Source organism: Puccinia triticina, chromosome 8A (assembly GCF_026914185.1).
Source record: "Puccinia triticina chromosome 8A, complete sequence".
In the NCBI taxonomy this organism is placed as follows: Eukaryota; Fungi; Basidiomycota; class Pucciniomycetes; order Pucciniales; family Pucciniaceae; genus Puccinia; species Puccinia triticina.
Genome location: NC_070565.1, coordinates 4,686,002 through 4,705,877, shown reverse-complemented (window position 1 = coordinate 4,705,877; position 19,876 = coordinate 4,686,002). Strand labels below are relative to the sequence as shown.

At 46.8% G+C, this 19,876-nt stretch overlaps 2 protein-coding genes across 2 annotated transcripts; one reads left to right on the top strand and one right to left on the bottom strand.

Annotated features, from left to right (window-relative positions):
- Positions 1-980: 980 nt before the first annotated feature.
- On the bottom strand, positions 981-2,687 carry PtA15_8A485 (uncharacterized protein; the record flags this gene model as incomplete). Its single annotated transcript, XM_053171920.1, has 8 exons — positions 981-1,286; positions 1,350-1,466; positions 1,689-1,856; positions 1,912-2,039; positions 2,107-2,188; positions 2,272-2,309; positions 2,493-2,518; positions 2,605-2,687. The coding sequence occupies 8 exons, from the start codon at positions 2,685-2,687 to the stop codon at positions 981-983; spliced, it is 948 nt and encodes a 315-aa protein (XP_053023136.1).
- A 346-nt stretch (positions 2,688-3,033) lies between these two features.
- Positions 3,034-3,785, top strand: PtA15_8A484 (uncharacterized protein; the record flags this gene model as incomplete). Its single annotated transcript, XM_053171919.1, has 4 exons — positions 3,034-3,045; positions 3,119-3,217; positions 3,297-3,444; positions 3,547-3,785. The coding sequence occupies 4 exons, from the start codon at positions 3,034-3,036 to the stop codon at positions 3,783-3,785; spliced, it is 498 nt and encodes a 165-aa protein (XP_053023135.1).
- Positions 3,786-19,876: the final 16,091 nt, after the last annotated feature.

The window sequence follows — 19,876 nt, the reverse complement described above, 5'->3', positions numbered from 1 at the left end:
TATTCTGATTTTTGAAATATTTATTTTTGAAGTAGATGAGCTAGATACATAGGATGTAAAATACATGATAATTTTGTTGAGAAGGATACCATTCAGTAAAAATGGGTCTGGTAAGGAGAGGTTGAGAATTGACGGAGTAGTGAGGAATATAACGTTGAGCGTGGTCAATTATCCGGATCTCTCATGCGAGAATTCCTGATAAGTCATAAGAGCATCCGCATCGGTTGCGGATTAAGGGAGGATTAGCATAACTAATCCTCCTCGGCAACCGCATTGGGTCCGATTTAATCGGACTAAACTCCTCCCGGGAGTACAATTTGGAGTAAGCGGGAGTAAAGTTACTCCTCGCTAATCCTGGGAGTAAGCGCTGCATGCATATTCACATGCATGCAGACACTCCTCCCCACCCAAAAGTATGCACCAAACACAGCTTACATAAGCTGTAGGTGCATACCACATACTTACACAGCTTTTTATCCCGCACCGATGCGGCTGCCGGCCGGGATTAGCGCTAATCCGGGAGTAAGCAGATCTGTTACTCCTCGAGTTACACCCGCACCGATGCGGATGCTCTAAGTCCCTCCGGCAAAGCCTCAGGCGAGGAGGGACTTAGTTAAGTTCGGTGCCACGGCCAGGATGGCACCGGCCGCAGAAATGGCCAGCAGCTGCCAGCAGAAGAACGGAGGGGCCGAGCATAGTTCACTCACATCATGGACACCAGCCGCCATGCATTGAGCTGTAGGGGCCATTACAAGTAACGTCAAGAAGTGGGATGCTTCAATGTTCTCTGGCTCATCTGATTCTCTCACTAAGTTGAGGAGTTGATAGCACGTCCCACCACATACTAGTCCTTTCAACAGTAAGAAGCCAGTCGAACTCAATCAAACAGACTTGAGGTGGCGCGTCTGACCTGGGGGCAAGGAAGCTCTTCAGGAAAAAAGAGATGTTGGTGCATATATTTTCGTGATATTTCATTGCTTTTAACCCATGACGGCGTAAACCCGAACGAGGTTGTCGGTGTAACCAGCAAACAAGGTACCTCCATCAGGAGACCAGGCCAACGATGTGCACTCGGGCACCTTGGTGTTCCTGCCCTCGATGTCGGTGAAGTCGGGCTTGATCTCATCGACAATGCTCTTGCTCTCGAGATCGAAGATCTTGATGCAAGATGCAGTGGCGGCACAGAGCCAGTATCGGTTGGGGGAGAACACAAGGGCGTTGATGATATCTCCGGCTTCCAGGGAGTACAGGTGCTTGCCCTCGTTCAAGTCCCACAACATGGTAATCTACATGACAACAAGTCCAGTCAGGCTCCTGTGGGAGTTCCGAGAGCTTCAAATTCAACTTACGCCGTCCTTTCCACCAGAGCCGCAAAGTGAGCCGTCAGGGGAAACAGTAACAGTGTTCAAGTAACCGGTGTGGCCATGGTGGTTGGTGCGGAGCTTGCACTTGGATAGCTCCCAAACCTACAAATTGATCAGCGACCAGCGGTTTTTGAGTTAGTATCAGACTTCAAGGGCGCCGGTGAAGATAAACGGGGGAATCGTTGGAGCAAAGGGATCAGAGATCTCGGTGGAAATTTTAGTTGTTCTCATCGGGTAGATAGCCCTCCGAAGTAGCAAATATATACGAGTATAATGGTACATCATTTCAAAGTCGGGGTTAAAAGCAAAGTAATTTGTACACACCTTCACAACCTTGTCCCAGCCAGCGGACACGATGACAGGGTTCATCGGGTTGGGAGAGAATCGGACGCAGGATACCCATCCGGTGTGGCCCTCGTCCTTGATTTCGAATTTGCACTCTCCAAGGGTGTTCCAAAGTTTGATCGTTCGGTCACGGGATCCGGAGACAATCTGCAAAAGAACTTGTTAGTAGGTGATTGATGAAGTGGCCAGCTTTGCAACTGACCTGTCGGTTGTCAGCACTGAAAGAGACGGAGAGGACGTCTTTGGTGTGTCCGACAAAAAGACGGGTGGTGAGACCAGTGTTAAGATCCCAAAGTCGGAGGGTTTTGTCCCACGACGACGAGAGAGCAACTACCGGATAAAACAAGTAAGTAGGCAAGGATAATGGGCAGGGCGAAGGGATAGAGGAGTCATTTACACTGTCCGTCGGAAGACGTAACGATGTCAGAGACAAAGTGGTTGTGGCCACGCAAAATTCTCTTGGGGAAACCGTAAGCACCCTATTTCGTAGGTAGTCAACAAAGTTAGTTGTGGGCGATCGAGCCAGACTAAAGGAACAGATTGGGGGGGTTATGAGACCTACGTCCTCTCGGCTAAGTTGCCAGACGATAATCGTCTTATCTATCGATCACCAAAGGTGTGTTTGCAGAGATGGAATTGAAGGGAGTAAGGACAACATGAGCTCTTCCTCCGCACTTTGATCACAAGAGTGGTTCAGCGCAGATGTCCTGCCAGAGGCAGCAGCTCAGAGTCGCTAGGGGAGGGTGGGGAGAAGGGACAAAATAATCTGGGAGGTATACGAACCCCGAGAGGCGGTCAAGATCATATCACTGACAACATTTCGGCAAGATTACAGCGACGCGTCAGTGAAGTGTTTGTGAGGCAGTCGACATTAGCATCAGGAGGAGGGACTTACGGGTTCTCGGCCGAGGTAGCGATGGCGGTGACCCAGCCGGTGTGGCCGGCGAGGGTACCCTTGAACAACAAAGACTCCGACATGCTGATTGTACGAGTTTGCTGAGAGGATCGAAACCCAGGTTATGGAAGTGTGCGACGAGTTCGTTTGCTGGTATCCCCATCCATCCCGGCAGTGGCTATTTCTATTCCAGCCGGGCCGATATGGTGAGGCTCGCAAACCGGCGCGTAGGCGGATGCGGCTTGCTGAGTTAGGTTTACTCGACCCACCTGTCACAGATATATCAGTGTCCCGTCCCACAGGCCGCGCCCAGCCAGCATCCACCACCACGCACATTATTTTTGTCGGCAAGGACAGTGTCGAATAAGGTACCAATATACCGGAGGCCCCAAACGATCACTGTGCCCAGACTCCTCAAAGTAACCGACCATGCCACCAAAAGTAAGATAGCCAGATCACTTCATCCCATCTCCTTTGGCTTCTGTGCTCACCCGCCGCTGTTCCTGTTATTTAGATTGACCCCAATGAAATCAAGATCATTTACTTGAGAGCCACCGGTGGAGAGGTGGGTGCCTCATCTGCCCTCGCCCCCAAGATTGGTCCCCTTGGTCTCGTAAGTCACGTTCAGCAACTTTGCCCAAGCCAATTCACCGAATTTCTGACTGTGTATCACATTTTCCTGGTCGCCGCAGTCCCCCAAGAAGGTCGGTGAAGATATCGCCAAGGCCACTGGAGACTGGAAAGGTCTCCGGGTCACTGTCCAGCTGACCATCCAAAACCGTCAAGCCACCGTTGCCGTCGTCCCATCGGCCTCTTCGTTGGTCATCAAGGCTCTCAAAGGTGAATATCACTTCATTCATTCCACATGAAATCAGCACTCCTCCATTGAGAGTGAAAACTGTGGACGCTCACTGATTACCTTTACCCCTGTTTGTTCACCAGAGCCTGTCCGTGACCGGAAGAAAGAGAAGAACATCAAGCATTCTGGCAACGTCACCCTTGATGAAATCATCGAGATCGCTCGGAAGATGCGATTCAAATCGTTGGCCAAGAACTTGGCTGGAACCGTGAAAGAAATCTTGGGCACTGCTCAAAGCGTCGGTTGTACCGTCGACGGTCAACCCGCCCACGACGTCATCGAGTCCATCAACGAGGGCGAGACTGAAATCCCGGAGGAATGATTTTACACACTTTTTATACTTGTTGACCTTTCTTCTCGAACGTCACCCTGAAACGACAAAACGTAATCATTCTTACGCTCCCTCGCCAAGCTTGCTTACCCCAAGAGTCCTGGTGTATTCCACCTGAGTCACCACCATTCTTCGTGCGCTCGTGTCCAAGCCGTTGGTCACAACACATCTCTACTTTACCTCTCACATTCCGGCACAGATGATTCGCCGTCCTCTCTGTGCTTCTGTACGCTGGAATGTAGAGATATCGGTCTATTTGTCTTGAGCTACTACTTCAAGAGGCGTAGTACTTGGTGCAATCCCTGTCCCACCCAACAGTTGATGCTTGATAACACTCATGAGCAATAGTGAGCTTCATCGTTTCCACATGCCCGTGCCCCCCTAGCTTAACAAAGCCACTCGGACTGAGGTGGACCCGCGGAGTGCTCCCCGTCGGAGAGGCTTATGTGTTATCTCTCAATTCAAGTATTAGCAGAAAGTATCTGCTACACCAAAAGAAAAAAAAAGTGAAGTTGAATAGACAGAATTGCAAAGACTTTCCTTGGGAAGAATTTGAGCCAGTCAGCTGTCTTGTAGCCAGAAAACTGTTTCCTGGAGTCCCAAACCAGTGGACCCTCATTTTCAAAACCTGCACATTCTTCAATTCTTCAAAAGATCATTCAAGGTCAACGGATAGTGATAGAGAAAATCTGAGTAGGCCAAATTGTAGGCACAGTAATGTAGCATAATGTACCAACAGGGCAGACCTATGGAGATGCTGGGGGAGGAGCTATAAAAAATTAAAAACCTCCCAGCCAAATGGACTTTCTGCTCCTGCGTAAAATTTGTGATAATACACAAGTCCCTCCCAGGGGCAGCTTCGTCGCCAGCCAAAGCCACCAGGGGGGACTTGTGTTAAGTTAGAGTGCCCCCCATTGTCCCATTCAGAATACACACAGAGAGCCCTCCGGGCCTCCGCTTGAGAGGCTTAAGTTAGAGCATTCGCATTTGTTTGCTAGGTTTTTGGGTTAAATAAGCCCGGGTTTGTGGGCAGGTTACTGACGAGGTTGCCTTCAAGTGGGCAAACGCATTTGTTTGGTCAGTTTCAGGCTAAAGTGAGCTGAAATGAGTCGGAGACTGCCCTAGCCTGAGGCTAGATTTCAGGTTAACGCTTGCTAAGGGCCTGTACCATAGCCCGCGGATTCCAAGGATCTCACCCGCGAACTTAGTCAGTCCTCCCTTCTGAGTTGGCAGGCTGGCGCCCCTCGCGCGAAGCGCGAGCCTCCAAAGGAGGGACTTGGGAGTAAGCAGGGAAATTTGGCGTGAGCGCTGAGGACCACCTCCAACCATTTGGCTGGTGTCAAACTTCAACACCACACTAAATTAGCCTCCTGCGGGCCAATCAGGCCGCCCTGGTGCCAGATTGAAGGCCTGCATCTTGCCTTCAATCCTACATAGATCACATGTCATTAACTCAAACGGTCTTGAAGTTACAAAGCTTGTAACATCATCTTACCAAGATTCATGGATTGTCCGTACCTTTGTACATGCGAGGCAAGTACATAAGAGCTAAATACACATGCCAAAGTGTACAGTTATGGTGGCTTCTGTACTATGTTTTTGTCACAGTATAGGTAGGATACAGCAAGTTTATTGGATAGTGGAGTGTACAGGAGTAAAAAAAAAATCAAGAGTTTGACTTTTGGAAAACAGCTCATTGTGTTTTTTGAAAGGATGTCTAGCACTGCTCTGGGGGGATGGATGGCTGCAGGCTGCGCAAGCAGCCAGGCTACAAGGCCGTGCTACTCATGACCCGTATGTTGCGTGAAAAATGTGTAGGCATTGATTTAGTGGAATTTGGGTGCTGGCCAGGACTACGGTCTGTCAGCTCTCACGCCAGAATTCGCCGCTTGGGGGCAAGCCTCTCTGCGAGACAGAGACCCTGCGGGGCTCTCCTCCAGAGAGGCTTGGTTAAGCTCGTCTCACCCGGGATTCGCAACTTTCTGTGAAATCCGAGCGACCCAGAATCCGGAGTACCATAGCGCCTAATTGGCGTCCTCATAATCCGAGGAAAATGGTCTGTTTTCCTCAGTTTGGAAAAATAGGTCGGACCTATTTTTTTCACCTCGGATTATGTACGCCTTCCCCAGCCACCCGCACCATCAGATACACAGCACATCCTCGTATCGCCTCCCCTACCCATGGAGTGAGTACCGGCCATCGAGAGCAGCTCACTACACCCTCGATGGCCGGCCGAAGCCAGTCATCGAGCGGAGTGCATACACCCTCCACCGATGGCTGGTCAGTAGGTTCTGCACTCTCAATGGCCGGTGGAGACCGGTGATTGATAGGAGTCCACACCTCCGTTGATGTCCGGTCTGTACCGGCCATCAATAGTCACTCGCCACATTCTCGATGACCGGTTTGTTCCGGTCATCGAGAAGAAGATGTCCTTCTCGAGATGACCGGTTCGTTCCGGTCATCGAGAGGAGTATGTACTCCCCAAGATCCGGAACGAACCGGTCATCGAGAGAAAGATGTACTCCTCAAGACGACCGGAACGAACCGGTCATCTTGAGGAGTAGATTGATGACCGGTTCGTTCCGATCATTGAGAGGGTATGCACTCCTCCCGATGGCCGGTTCATTCCGGCCATCTAGAGGAGTACATACTCCTCCCGATGACCGGTTTGTTCCGGTCATCTTAAGGAGTACATACTCCTCTCGATGACCGGTTCGTTCCGGTCATCTTGAGGAGTGTATACTCATCTCGATGACCAAGAGGACAGCCCATTGAAGGGAGCCCTCAATGACCGAACGGACCTGCCATCTACGTTCCGATGGCCGGTGTGTACCGCTCTGGCTGACCGGTCAGTACCGGTGACCGAGGAGTTGTTGATTTTGAGCTCGGGGAAACCGTGCAGGGAAAATAATCCTGACGAACCGGTATTTTTGGCGGCTCGGAATCCGAGGTGTGAATCCGCGGAAAGCTATGGTACAGGCCCTAAATTTAGCTGACCTCAGCCTGAAATCAAACCTGAGGTTTGTTGACCCGGGGTTAGCCCGGACCGATGCGATTGCCTTTCGGGTTAAGTTGCCCAAAATCGTCAACTTAACCCGACAAATGCGAATGCTACCACCGCCGTGTAGGCTGATGTGTTGCCAAACCGGCTACATCCGCAGTCACTGTGCATCGTCCGCCGTCACTGTGCAGCGTTCGCAGTGGCTGCGCTGCTCGTCCGGATGTCACTGCAAACTCGACACCGTGAATAAATCAACTGCCACATCTGGGTCGATCCGGAAGCATTTTCTATCCGGATCGTCTATCTGCTCGTTCATCATGAGATTCTGGCAGTGTCACTGTGAAGATAGCCAGCGTTCCACAAGGCCTCATCGAGGGCCTCTAACAGACGAATCAGAGAATCATCTTTATAATTGGATTACCCTACGTCTTGGAGGATCGACCGTCAAATTCGATGAACCCAATCGGTGAAGTGATTTCGCTCCTGTTGATCGATGGGCGATTTGGATCTTATGTTTGCTTCAGTCTCTGTGGAGATAGCCAGAGCTCCACAAGGCCTCCTCGAGGGCCTCCAACAGACGAACCAGATAATCAGCTGTATCAATGGACTGTCCTACGTCTTGGAGGATCGACCGTCCTATTCGGTGAACACAATCGGTAAAGTGGTTTCGCTCTTGTTGTTCGTGGGTGTTTTACCAAATTGGATATCCTGTTTGCTCTAGAAATTGATGCCCCCTCGCCCGTAGGATTCAATGTCGACTATGTGGCTGGCCACGCGGACGACTTCGTGGTGATAATATTGCGCCTGATTAGGTACATTTCTTGTCGTCACATCGCGAAGTATATCCCCTCTTATTTCTCTTGTCGGGGTTACCACTAATCTTTTATCAGACCGAGGAACTTTTTTTTTGGTCTTTTTCACGCAAATGATTCAGAACCAAAGGCTCCGGACCTGTCGAACTGCCAGAGCTGCATGAGACTTCCAGGATATACGTATTTGGCCAAGCAAAGAGCTGGTTTGGATATCTGGTTCTTTCTTCTTCAGCTCGACAGGGACCAGAACATTTCAAATCTTTCTCAAAATACCGAGACATGATTGCACTGTCCAGCCTGCGTGTCATGCCCATGCCCGCCGATCCTGAAGCATTTGATCCGGCAACAACCCATCGATGCCGTCTTGCTCTTGCAACACAAGTCTGTGGCAGCCGGTGGTGCAACACGCAGGTTGTATGGTGTTATCATGTCCTGGTATTTTGACAGAAACATTCAACATGCTCTGGTCCCTTTCAAGCTCAAGAAGAAATAATCAGATGCCCAAAAGACAGCTCTTTGCTTGGCCAGATGTATATATCCTGGAGCTCTTCTAAATTCAGCTCACCCAAAGCCATGTCGTTGGGTTCAAACTTTGCACTGTGCGGAACCCCGATGTGACTCTGGCAGTTTGATAGGTCCAGGACTCCAGAGCCATTGGTTCTGACTGTCTACATCAAGGGTTAAGGTTAGGGTGTCAACGTTCTCTTGTCTTTCTCAATTTTCTCGGGTTGATAAGTCTTTTTCTTTCACTACATATGTTGGTATTCTTGTACTTTTAACTAGTTGGCCTGCCATAAAAAACAATAATTTTGAGTATACCATTGGCAGTTGGAAATAGTTTGTTCTGCCAAATTCTCTCTGGATGTGATCAGCTCTAGTTCTCTCCCAGCTGTTCTGACCCAAAACCTCTTCAATGCTAAAGTCGTTGAGAGCAAAATTATGCTAGTTTGTTTGTGCAGTAGTAGTGTTAAAATAAAGAATAATGAGATGTCATGTGGAAAAATCATTGCACATGGGCATTTCTGCAGACTCTACATCTGTTGAGGTCAAGCTCCCCTCTGTGTGTGCCACCAGCTGCCCCCAAAAAATGTCAGAATCTGAGCTTTTTAGTCTGCTCTCTTTCTAAGTTTTCATGTTCCTGTTCCTGTTCCTGTTCCTGTTCCTGTTCCTGTTCCTGTTCCTGTTCCTGTTCCTGTTCCTGTTCCTGTTCCTGTCCCAGTACCTGTCCCTGTTCTAGTTCCTGTCCCTGTTCCTGTTCCTGTTCCTGTTCCTGTCCCAGTTCCAGACATGTCCTGTTCCTGTTGTCATGTGTGTTACATGCTTCCAGGCCCCCTCTGGATCTTGTGCAGGGGGCTCTCTAGTTGTGTGTTTGTGTCCGCTCCTCGGAGAAGAAATAAAATCATTGAGTCTGAGCCAAAACCACTCTAGCCCCACCTGAGCCAACAACCTTCAGCAAAGCTCCTCTTTCAACCCCTCCTCCTTGCCTCTCAATCCCTCAGTCCTCAAGTGAAACCTCAACAAAAAACACTTTGCACACCAAATGAAGCAAACTATCAGTTGCTTGAAGTGCCCTCCAGATTCACTTGAGTGAGCCATGCTACTATTTGTGTATTGTGCTTTGATACAAAACTTGCAGTGCAATTGTTAAAAATTTACTTTTTAGGGAAGCAATGACCACCTTAACTGCAGCCCAATCAAGCTCCTGTTTACTCAAGAGGGGATGCAGGACTAACACAGCCAATCAAGCTGATAGCCCATAATCTGATCCAATATGTTGGAGATATGCTTGCATGGATTCATCAAGTGTTGGAGAGTCGGGCATCTCCTCAACCAACCCATCCGGCATCAGGTCTTTGTTTTCTTTCAGATATACAGTCTTGGTGCTAGAAACGGTACCTCAAGTACATATACCAGGAGAAGGCGAAGAAAATGGCCAAAACCAATGGAGAATCAAGCAATTTGAGCTTTGGTGGCAAGCCAACAATGAAGGTCCCTAAGTTCTTGGGCAAAAAATTTGAAATCTGGGAGAAGAAAATAAGGATGGTGCTCTTGGAGTTCAACTTTGAGAATTTAATCCACAATCCTCCCCTGCCCAACATGACTCAAAGAACTAAGATCAAAACACAGAAGGCAGCAAACTTACTATGCGCAAATCTGACAGACGGTGTATTTGTTGAAGCTATGACCGGAGGTCAAGGCTGAGAGGAAGGGCAGAGTGGCCTGAGGAACAACAAGCTCAGAGAAGCTCTGAGTGAGACAACAAAAAGGGGCCAAGGGAGCCCTCTGGGAGTGCAAAAAAGCTTTTAGCTTGCGTGGTGGAAAAGAACACACACTACAAGAGGTTGTATCCTGTAGAGACCTCAGGGAAATGCGCGCAGAAGCAGATGAGTTTATTTCTTGTCTAAGCTGGGGATCTTCAAGCTATTACAATATTGGGGCCCGATTGTGGGACAGAAGGTGAACATTGTATATGCATCTGGAGGGAGTGAAGGAGTGACAGGAAGAGGAAAAGTGTGACAGGGAAGGGAAAGATGAGGAAAGAGAGACCGGTGACACTGGAATTTCAACAGTCTTCAACACCATTGTGAAAAAGGAGAACTCCAAAAATCCTTATCAACTCTGGCAAATTTTCAAATCCATTTACGCCTCTGATTCAATTCTAGCAAGCTACAAAGTCTGGGCCAAATGGGAAGATACTCAATTCAATGACAACATGGCCGCCTACATTGTTGGAATTGAAGAATTCTTGGCAAAGTTTTAATCTCTCGGAATGATAGTTCCTGACTTCGTGATATGCTGCAGCATCATAAGTCAAATCACAAAGAAACAACCATACTTGATGCAAAGCCTCTTTCAAGATCTCAACTCTCTAGGCAAACCTCAATTTTTAATTAATCAACTGCCCAAGTTTGGATGCTGTGAGACTCCAAAAGCGGTTTGCACCTCTTATGGCTGAATTTAGAGAAGTATGTGTGGGGAAACCCCTGCCTCTCTGAAAAACAAAGACTGACAACACCCCCAGCTAGGCTGGAAGCAAGAAGACAGTGGTCTAGTGTAGTTGAATACTTTTCTCACAAGTGGCTCACAATGGACTGTGTGTTGCAAACTATAAAGCTAGTATTTTATTAAGTGGCAGATAGAGATGGCCCCAACAAACCCGTTGCGGGTACCTGCTATCCGCTGGCGGGTACCCGCCAGCGTGTGCATGTTTGGGTGCGGATGCTGGATTTCTGGGAGAAATAAAGCGGGTACCCAGGTAATCTAGCGGGTATCTTGTCATACAACAGATAAGCCTTTAGATAAAAAACATCAAGTTATCTTGTTAAGGATGCTTGGCCAATAACCCAATCTTCTCGGCCATTCATCCAAGGGCTCCAATCGGCGACCTCGCTCGTTTGCTTTCCCAAAAAACAGTCTCAGTCATCGCATCTAGTCAACTACCCAATTCTCGACTAGTGCGATCTGAGGCATTGAACGTTCTAGTCACACACCCATTTCTCGACTAGCGCGATTCACTGTTATCATCAGAATCTCGATTCCAGTCTCATCCAGCTTGGCGCATGACCTTAATCAACACTTACCGTCTCGCTCAAGGACAGCTTACAGTTACGTCACTATTGGCGCTCGAGACTCGACAGGCACCGCTGGTCTCTTGATTGTTTCATTATGCTTTTCCAATGACTCATGACTTTATGCAATACCCACCTGTGTGCGCGTCCCTATATGTACGGCCACTCGTTGTATGATTTCCTCTCTCCTCATCAAATTAAGATTATAGTTCTCAGCACTCTTGGTTGCCTTCTCGTGTAATTGTTACTCCGCACCCCTCTTAGTGTTCTAGCTTAGAGTCCGATTATCAAAAGCATTCTTTCAAAGTCAGAAGATACTTCCAGCTCAGACTCTCCTCGCCGTTAGTCTTTCAGCACTTCTTTTTCCTCACCAAGTGCCCACCCGCCTGCCTGTACCAGGAGCCGTGTGACATATCTGCTCTTGTTTGGGCAGGTGGCGGCTGCCACAACAACCAGAAGGACTGGGAAGGCCTTCCGTCCGGTCAAAGAGGTTTTGTAACCTCTTCAACTGGAAGGAATCCTCCTGTTCAAAGGGGTTACAGAACCTCTTCGACTTGACTGGAAGGAAGGCCTTCCAGTTGAAGAGGTTTTGTAACCTCTTCAAAGGCATTCCAGTCAAAGAGGTTACAAAACCTCTTTGAGCGGAAGGATTCCTTCCAGTCAAAGAGGTTTTGTAACCTCTTTGACTGGAAAGTCCTTCCAGTCAAAGAGGTTCTGTAACCCCTTTGACCGGAAGGATTCCTTCCAGTCAAAGAGGCTACAGAACCCCTTTGACCAGAAGGAATCCCTCCGGTCAAAGAGGTTTTGTAACCTCTTCAAATGGAAGGAATCCTTCCGGTCAATTTTGAGGGGCAGGTACCCTCCGGTGTGGTGCTCCATTCCAAACCATAAGTAGTATTTTATTGCTTTTCTTTACATATATTCATCATTCCATTGCCCATCTCCTTATAACCCTTCACAAATACCTCATTATTATTGCATATTGAGATTCTACGCCAAATTTCACCTATAGTCACTCATACATAGTACCCCCTTATCTCCAATGGTTCAGTAGTTATAGAGGATACAAGACTTACAGAAACCTTACAGTCTTCAATAGTTACAATACTCATTTCATTAGTAACTTAGTTGAATCATTACATCACATTCTTTTCACAGATATTTTCTCACATACTAAACCCTTTACATACATTACTCATTATGTACTATGGCTACTGTACACATTACATCATTGGATCTGTGCTTATTCCTTTCAGTAGTGCTTAGAGATGGCAATCCGTACCCGGGTACCCGCCGCGTGTCCGGGTACCTCCTGTCTTTTTGGCCCAAAACAGATACCCGTACCCGTACTTGGCACCCCCGGCGGCGGTACCCGGGTCTTTCTGGCGGGTACCGGCGGTACCCGCCAAGTTGTTTTTTGTAGATATGTGCCTGCTCGCCAAGAGGGATCCCTCTCAGGGATCCCTCTCGGGCTTCTGCAAGCTGGTATCAGTATACCTGCCGCCAAGAGATGATTTATACCTGCTCGCCGAGAGAGATTTCTCTCGGCGAGCACTGGTATACACACACCAGCTCGCCGAGAGGCATTCCTGTTGGCGAGCTGGTGGGTGTATACCTGCTCGCCGAGAGTAATCCCTCTTGGCGAGCTGGTGTGTGTGCACCAGCTCTCCGAACTCTCGGCGAGCTGGTGTGTGTGCACCAGCTCTCCGAACTCTCGGCGAGCTGGTGTGTGTAAACCTGCTCTCCGACCTCTTGGCGAGCTGGTGTGTGCATACCTGCTCTCCGACCTCTCGGCGAGCTGGTGTGTGCATACCTGCTCGCCAAGAGGAATCCCTCTTGGCGGGCTGGTGGGCGTATACCTGCTCGCCAAGAGGAATCTCTAATCCCTCTCGGCAAGCTGGTGGCGCTGCAGCCGGGGATATCACACAGGACTTGCAGGAGACAAGTCCAGAAGGGGGTCGGGGACATACACAGCGGAAAAGAGGTAGCAGTATTGGCGGGTATCAAGCGGTGGTACCCGGGTACCCGCCTAAAAATCACACAAAAACCAACACCCGTACCCGTACTTGGCACCCGCAGCAGCGGTACCCGCGACCCTGATGAGTACCCGCCGGCGGGTGCCGGGTACCGCCGCGCGGGTACCTGTTTGCCATCTCTAGTAGTGCTCATCATTACAAGTTGTTACTATGTTCACATCACTTTCCCCATTTGTACAATCTTTTATTCCCATAGCCAGAACCTTTCCCCATTTGTACAAAACTTCATTCCCATAGCCAGAACTCCTCATTGTCTGTGCTCATCCTTCCATCATATAAGAACTGTCCTTCCCCCCTCACTTGTACCTTATGCAGAATTTATAGAGAATTTTAGATACAGAAATTATAGTGCCCATTCTCATCAACCCATTGCCATTGAATCATTTCCAATTGCTTTCCCCCTTCAACCATTGCTCCAACCCTCTCACCTTAAGTAGGCAGTAGCCAGCTCATAGTACTAGCTCCTAAGATCAAGTAGAAATCAGCCACACCTTTTCTTCTTTTTCTTAGTGCTACTCTCATCCCCTCAGCATTAGTCAGGAAGGCAGCCTCATCAGCACCCTGGCATAGCTTACATTAGTACTAGTGTTGCTATCCATTTCCCTTCCAAGCTCTATTCCCCCCTTTGAGTAGTTCCACACCGGTACCCGCTCTGACTGCCCCAGGCGGTGCGGGTGCGGGTGCAGGTGTCAAAATTTAGCAAAAAAGCTGGCGGGTACCCGGGTTCACAGGGGCCATCTCTATTGGCAGAGAGTGTGAGGGTGACAATTTATTTGAATCTCATGGGGGGAATGATCTCCTGGAGTGGATTTCATTCCATGGGGAAACAGGAGAGAGCCCCTCCTTATATAGCAAAATGTGAGGTATTTGTGCTGGTGGTCTATGTACATAAGGGGTTTTGGCTGGTGTGCCTTTTACAAATGAGATATTTTGGCTGGTCTGCTGTGCAGAATACAGCTATGTACAGTGTGGCAGTGTAGACATGAGGAAATTTAGCTGGTAATCTAGTTACAAGTGTGGCTTACACAGCCCTCTGATTGCTATGGATTCTTCTCAAGTGACCTACACAGCTTTCTGTATAGCTGTTTAGTCTGCTTGAGTGACTTGCACAGCCCCATGGTTACTATGCAGCTTTATTAATGTGGCTTTTGGTTGCTAGGATACTGTAATAAGTGGCTTGTGGTTGCTACACAGCTGCATATGAGGATGGCTGGTTGCTACGCAGCCACCTACATACACACAGACATATGTAAAGGGTGGTATGTAAACTATATACATTCAGTTGTGTACAACTGTGTATGTAAATTGGAGGGAGTGTGTTTATCAAAAGAGGGTGGAATGTAACACTACATATGTAAACTAGAATTTTTTTAATTTTTCATCCGGAACAAAAGTATCTACTACAACGCTTCAAAATAGAAGCTCCAGAAATCACCTCAAGGGGTAATCCCACTACTGCATTGGCAGCAGAAGTTCCAGAAAAGAAGAAAAAAACTGTATAATCCAATCACTTGACATCGGAATAAACACAACCCAGTGTCAAATCATACCAAAAGTGCTTGCTGGATGTTACATCTGGTGATCTACCAGCAACATCTTGAAAAGCAGAAGGAGAAAAGGGCTGGCGGCGCAACCTATCATACAGTAACCAAAGTTGTCAATGACTCATCAGCAGCTAACATTTGCCCCTCATTCAAATATCTCTCAAGCGCAAATTCAGTAAAGGGGCAGACAAACATACTAAAATCTGGGGCAAGTAATTGCATGCTAACCTCCCTTGGGTATTTCAAGTGCACTAGTCTTGTGAATATTGGGATCATCGTGGCAGTGGACCCGGCGAGCTGGTAGCGGCAAGATGCAAGGCAGCACTACCTCTTGCTAACTAGCTTATAGCTAGTAAGATAAAGATAGTAACATAAAAACTCTCCTAATCCTCTAAGTACCCCAATTTTAATTACAAATCATGCGTAGTAAGTAAGATGATGAGAAAGATAGAACCAATAAAACCATCTTCCCATCCCCCTTCCTCCCCTCCACACTTTTCAGAATTAACTCTGCTTGAACAGCACTATCACACACTAGTTTTTAATCTCTGCCCAAATTACACATGCTCCGTTCCCAGGCTTTTCTCCTCTAAAATGCTTGACCTTCCACATCCTCTTTCTAGCACCCAACATATTAATCAAACACAATATACACCAGCAATGCTTGGGGGGCACTCCCCAGGGAGTGCCTTACCTTGATTTTTTTTCATAACTCAGCGCAATGTCTACTACATCATATGTGTAATCAAACACAAAATACATGAAATGATATACAAGTACATATATATGAAGTATCCATAACTCGGCTGGAACTCTTCTGTAACTCAGTAGTAACTAAACTGGACCACAGAACACAAATTGTCTGTAACCAAAGTTTAACTAAAGTGCAAAGCACCACTCACACATTGTTTGTACCCAAGGGTGGAGTCAATCTGAATAGTGTTGGAACCATTTCATCATCTGTACCCATTGCTGTGGCCTCAACAGAATGTGATTGGTTTGTGATTTGTCACCCTATTGTATGCTTGGACAATAGGGTGATAAATCATAGTCCATCAGGGCAGTTACAGCTAAATATTTCTTAAAATTTACCCTCATTTACTCGGCCAAAATTCCCCTCTGGTATGGAAAGTGTCTGATTTGTCACCCTATTGTAAGCGCGTACAATAGGGTGACAAATCTACAATAGGGTGACAAATCACACACCAATCACACATTTTGAGGGGCATTTGCAGCTGATTGATCTATGAACTGTGTCACCCCTGTGTACCCAGCCAAAATAAAGTTCTACTGCACTTGTGCAAATATTACAACATTTGGCACTTCTGATATTTTCTTTATCCAAATCTAGGCAGTTGCGTTTCAGGTGTGATACATATTTGATGAAGGCAGTTCACCCCAATGTAGAAAAAATTGGATAAGCAAGAGCTACCTGATTTTGAAATGTAGAACTTAAGTTAGGATTGACATGAACTTGACCTCAAGATGAATTCAACAGAGTTGAATGATAGTTCACGTCCAATGGTTACATATCACTCCAAATTAGATTGGTCTATAGTTCTTGCACAGTTATTGAACAATTAACCATCACATTTTAAGGGCTTCTGCCCCAGTTCAGACAAAAACTAACCCCAAATTCAGCTGTGGCACTCCCTGTGCAGTGCCCCCAAAGCTTCCCTGGTGATATTGATCAGAAGCTTTGTGAATTTGGATTTGAAGAACTACACCCTGCCTGGTGTCCTTTAAATCCTTGAGAACACCTCAAGAAGGCAGCACCTATAGAGATCAAACTTTTTGAAGACACTGGGATGAACTATTGTGCGCTCATCAGATCTCTGAATTATCTCAGCATTTTGACAAGAATGTATATTGCTTTTGCGGTGAGGAACTCCTACCGTGCCAGGTGGTAGGCAGTTGGTGGAGGGGAATGAGGAATGAGAAACTGAGCTGCGTATGCCCTCCGGGGTGATTGGCCGTGAATGAGCGCAGAGAATTTGTGTAAGCATTGAGGGGGGGGGGGGGTGATTTTCTGACGGCTAGAGTTGCCTGTCAGCGGTGTTTGTGTTGAGAGGGGAGCCGGGGATACTGCCGGCGGCAGTGTGATAAAAACCAGAGAGTGGTTGAGATCTGCGTTGCGGGGTAAACAAACTTAGAAGATGTGGGATTTGGAGAATACGGGCGGAAGACGCCAGGAACAATAAACTTTGGATTTGATGGAAGACTGAAAAATACAGTTCAGAGTAGGTCCATGCCGTTCCAAAGCCTGATTTCAAATTGAACTCCAACCTTGGAGTTAGTGACATCTAGCAGACATCTCATCACAACCTAGCGCGCAAGCGCGCGCTACAACAACTAGACAACTGAAACAAAACAAGACAAAAAGAAAACAAAACCAAACCATAGAAGAGAATAGAAAGAGGAAGAAATCCTGAAACGCCTTGAGGATGCGGGCCACACCATGCTGTTGGACCTGAGAAAGTCTTGAGGGTTGAGGACTGTGCCATAACTCTCATTGAGTTGCGGGACCCAATCATAATTGATTGAGTCGCGGGACCCAATCAGATTACCTAATCATAATTCATTGAGTCACAGGACCTAATGACGGCCGCTGGCGCGCACCACGCGCAACAAAACTTGATCCCATGCGTGTACCAGTCTGTCCACCACAGCGGTCAGTATACTAAAAAGTCTGGAATAAAACACTATCAAGCGGCAGTTCAATTATTCAGATATATCAAGGGCACACGTGAAATTGGTCTAACATAAGTCCAACAAAACAACTCTGAAGTGCAAGCGTTTGCTGACTCTGACTGGGGGAACTGTCCCAACACGTGCAGATGATTTGTTGTCCAAACAGGAACACATCTCATCAACTGGAAATTGTCAAAGCAAACTACTGTCTCACTGTCAACCACTGAAGCAGAATAGAAATAATTTTCAGATCTGGGACAGGATCTAGTGTGGATTGCAAATCTAGCAGACAAACTATCATCTTTTCTAACCTCAAGAACATCAAGGTGTTTATCAACAATCAAGGAGAAATTGATCTGGCAAAGAGTGAAACTTTGCAAAACAGTTTCAGGACAAAACACATGTGCATCTGACTGCACTTTTCAGGGAACTTATTGCGGTGGGACTCATCAAGTTTCTTTACATCAAAACCTCGTAAAACTCAGCCATCCGGTTGACTTGTCATCCAAAAGTCTCTTCTCAAACTGGCGGTGTGGTAGACGGAAAAGTGAAAAATCAAAAGTTTTTTCTTGTACATATATTTACTCGTAATAAGCCTCAAGATACCATCAAACAGACCTCAGAAATGGATTCTACGGCCAATTTTACCCCTAGTCACCACTGGAAGCATCAACTGAACCCCACTGGATTGGAACCTACACTTCTTTGGACACTGGACACCCATCAAACGTTCAACATACCCAGTCACCAGCCTGTCACAAGCCTCAAGTCAAGGATCACAGCATTATGCTTATACACATCACAGGATACAAACATACATCTCCCCATCAGACTACAGTCATTACATATTATCAAGTACTCTTCTATTTCCATATTATGATGTCATCACACACTGACTCTGCAGTGTCAGACTTCATTTATGCACCCCCTGCATCCACTTGTCAACTCATGCAGTCTACTGTCACTTTACGCAGCCTTCATGTGGCCCTACTGCATTCTTCTGAAATCATTTATGTACCCTTGACATATTATGACATCATTTGTATCTACTCCCACCAGCTAAAATCCCTCACACTTTTGTCTAGATTAGTTGAAACCCTAACCCACAAGCCCCTCTGGGGCTCCACTTTTGTCTATATAAGGAGCTCTCTCCTCCCCAGTTGTCAGCTCCTCAGCTCAGTACTCACCAGTTATTTACATACCACCCTTCACACTTAGCATCACAACCACACATCACTACAACCCTTATATTTGCAAATAACTACTGAACTCACTCTCAAATCTCACATACCTGTCATTGAACAACTTCATCTGGAACTAGACCAGACCTATCACTTGATTAAAACTTGCCAAGCATATCTTGGTGGGTCTTGTTGACTGATAGCATAGAAGGGCAGAGTTTGCACCTCCATCATCCCCCTTCTCCATTCAGCAAAAGGGTTTCACATTTTTCAGAGTTCCATCTCTGTCCTTATTTCCTCTCAAGTTTTTCTAGTAAAGAGCGGCCTATCTCCTTCTCTTAGGTAAAACCCTCTCTTATTCACGTTTCTCTAGACAAAACAAGTTGTATATAAATAATAAGTTTAAATAGTCTAACAAGAAATCAATCTTAGATCTTTGTTTTCTTTCAATAACATCATTGGTTCTTTCCTCATTTTTCTCCACACCACCCTGAGCTTCTCATCCTCACTGCCCCTTCTGTTGGAACTTGACCTCAAGAGAGCACCACAGCATCACCGCTTTGTCTTGGCTTGTGTGTGAAACTTGAGTGAAATGATAAATCATCATCATATCAAACCTAATTGGAAGAGGTAACGCTCAAACTCATCTGGGTATTGATGAATCACCATCCAAAAACTCAACCTGGATTTTGCTTTGCTCAAAGCTCTGCCCAATCAATCTCAATCTCAGTACCACTCTTGCAACTCTTGATTCACCACCCAAGCTTTCACTCAGACGGTCTTTGAACTCTTGTAACTTGGTGAGAAATGCTACTCCAATCATTTTGTTAAAGTTTTTTCTCATCTCTCACATCCCTTTGTTCTTCATTGCTAATTTGTGATTCTCCCTCAGTCTTCTGGTGCAGATTGTTCTACTTACTTTTTCTCCATCTATCTCTTACCTATCTTGTCCTGTTGTTAGGGTTTGTTCTCTCTCCTTCTCTTTCTGTCTCTCTCTCTTGACTCCAAACTAACCTCAACAACACAGATTGTCTTCTAGTCCCTTGTCTTGACCCATTTTCCATCAGTTGTTTCTACATTCTTATCTTCTATCTTGAGTTGGTTATTTCTAGTATTTGTCTTCTTTTTTCTTTTCTATTATTGATTTTTTTGTCTTTAGTCTGGTCTTATTTTAAGCAATAACTTCATAGGTCCTTTACCTTCCTTGAGCCTCCTCTTTGACAAGCCCATCTCAGTCTGTGTGTCTTG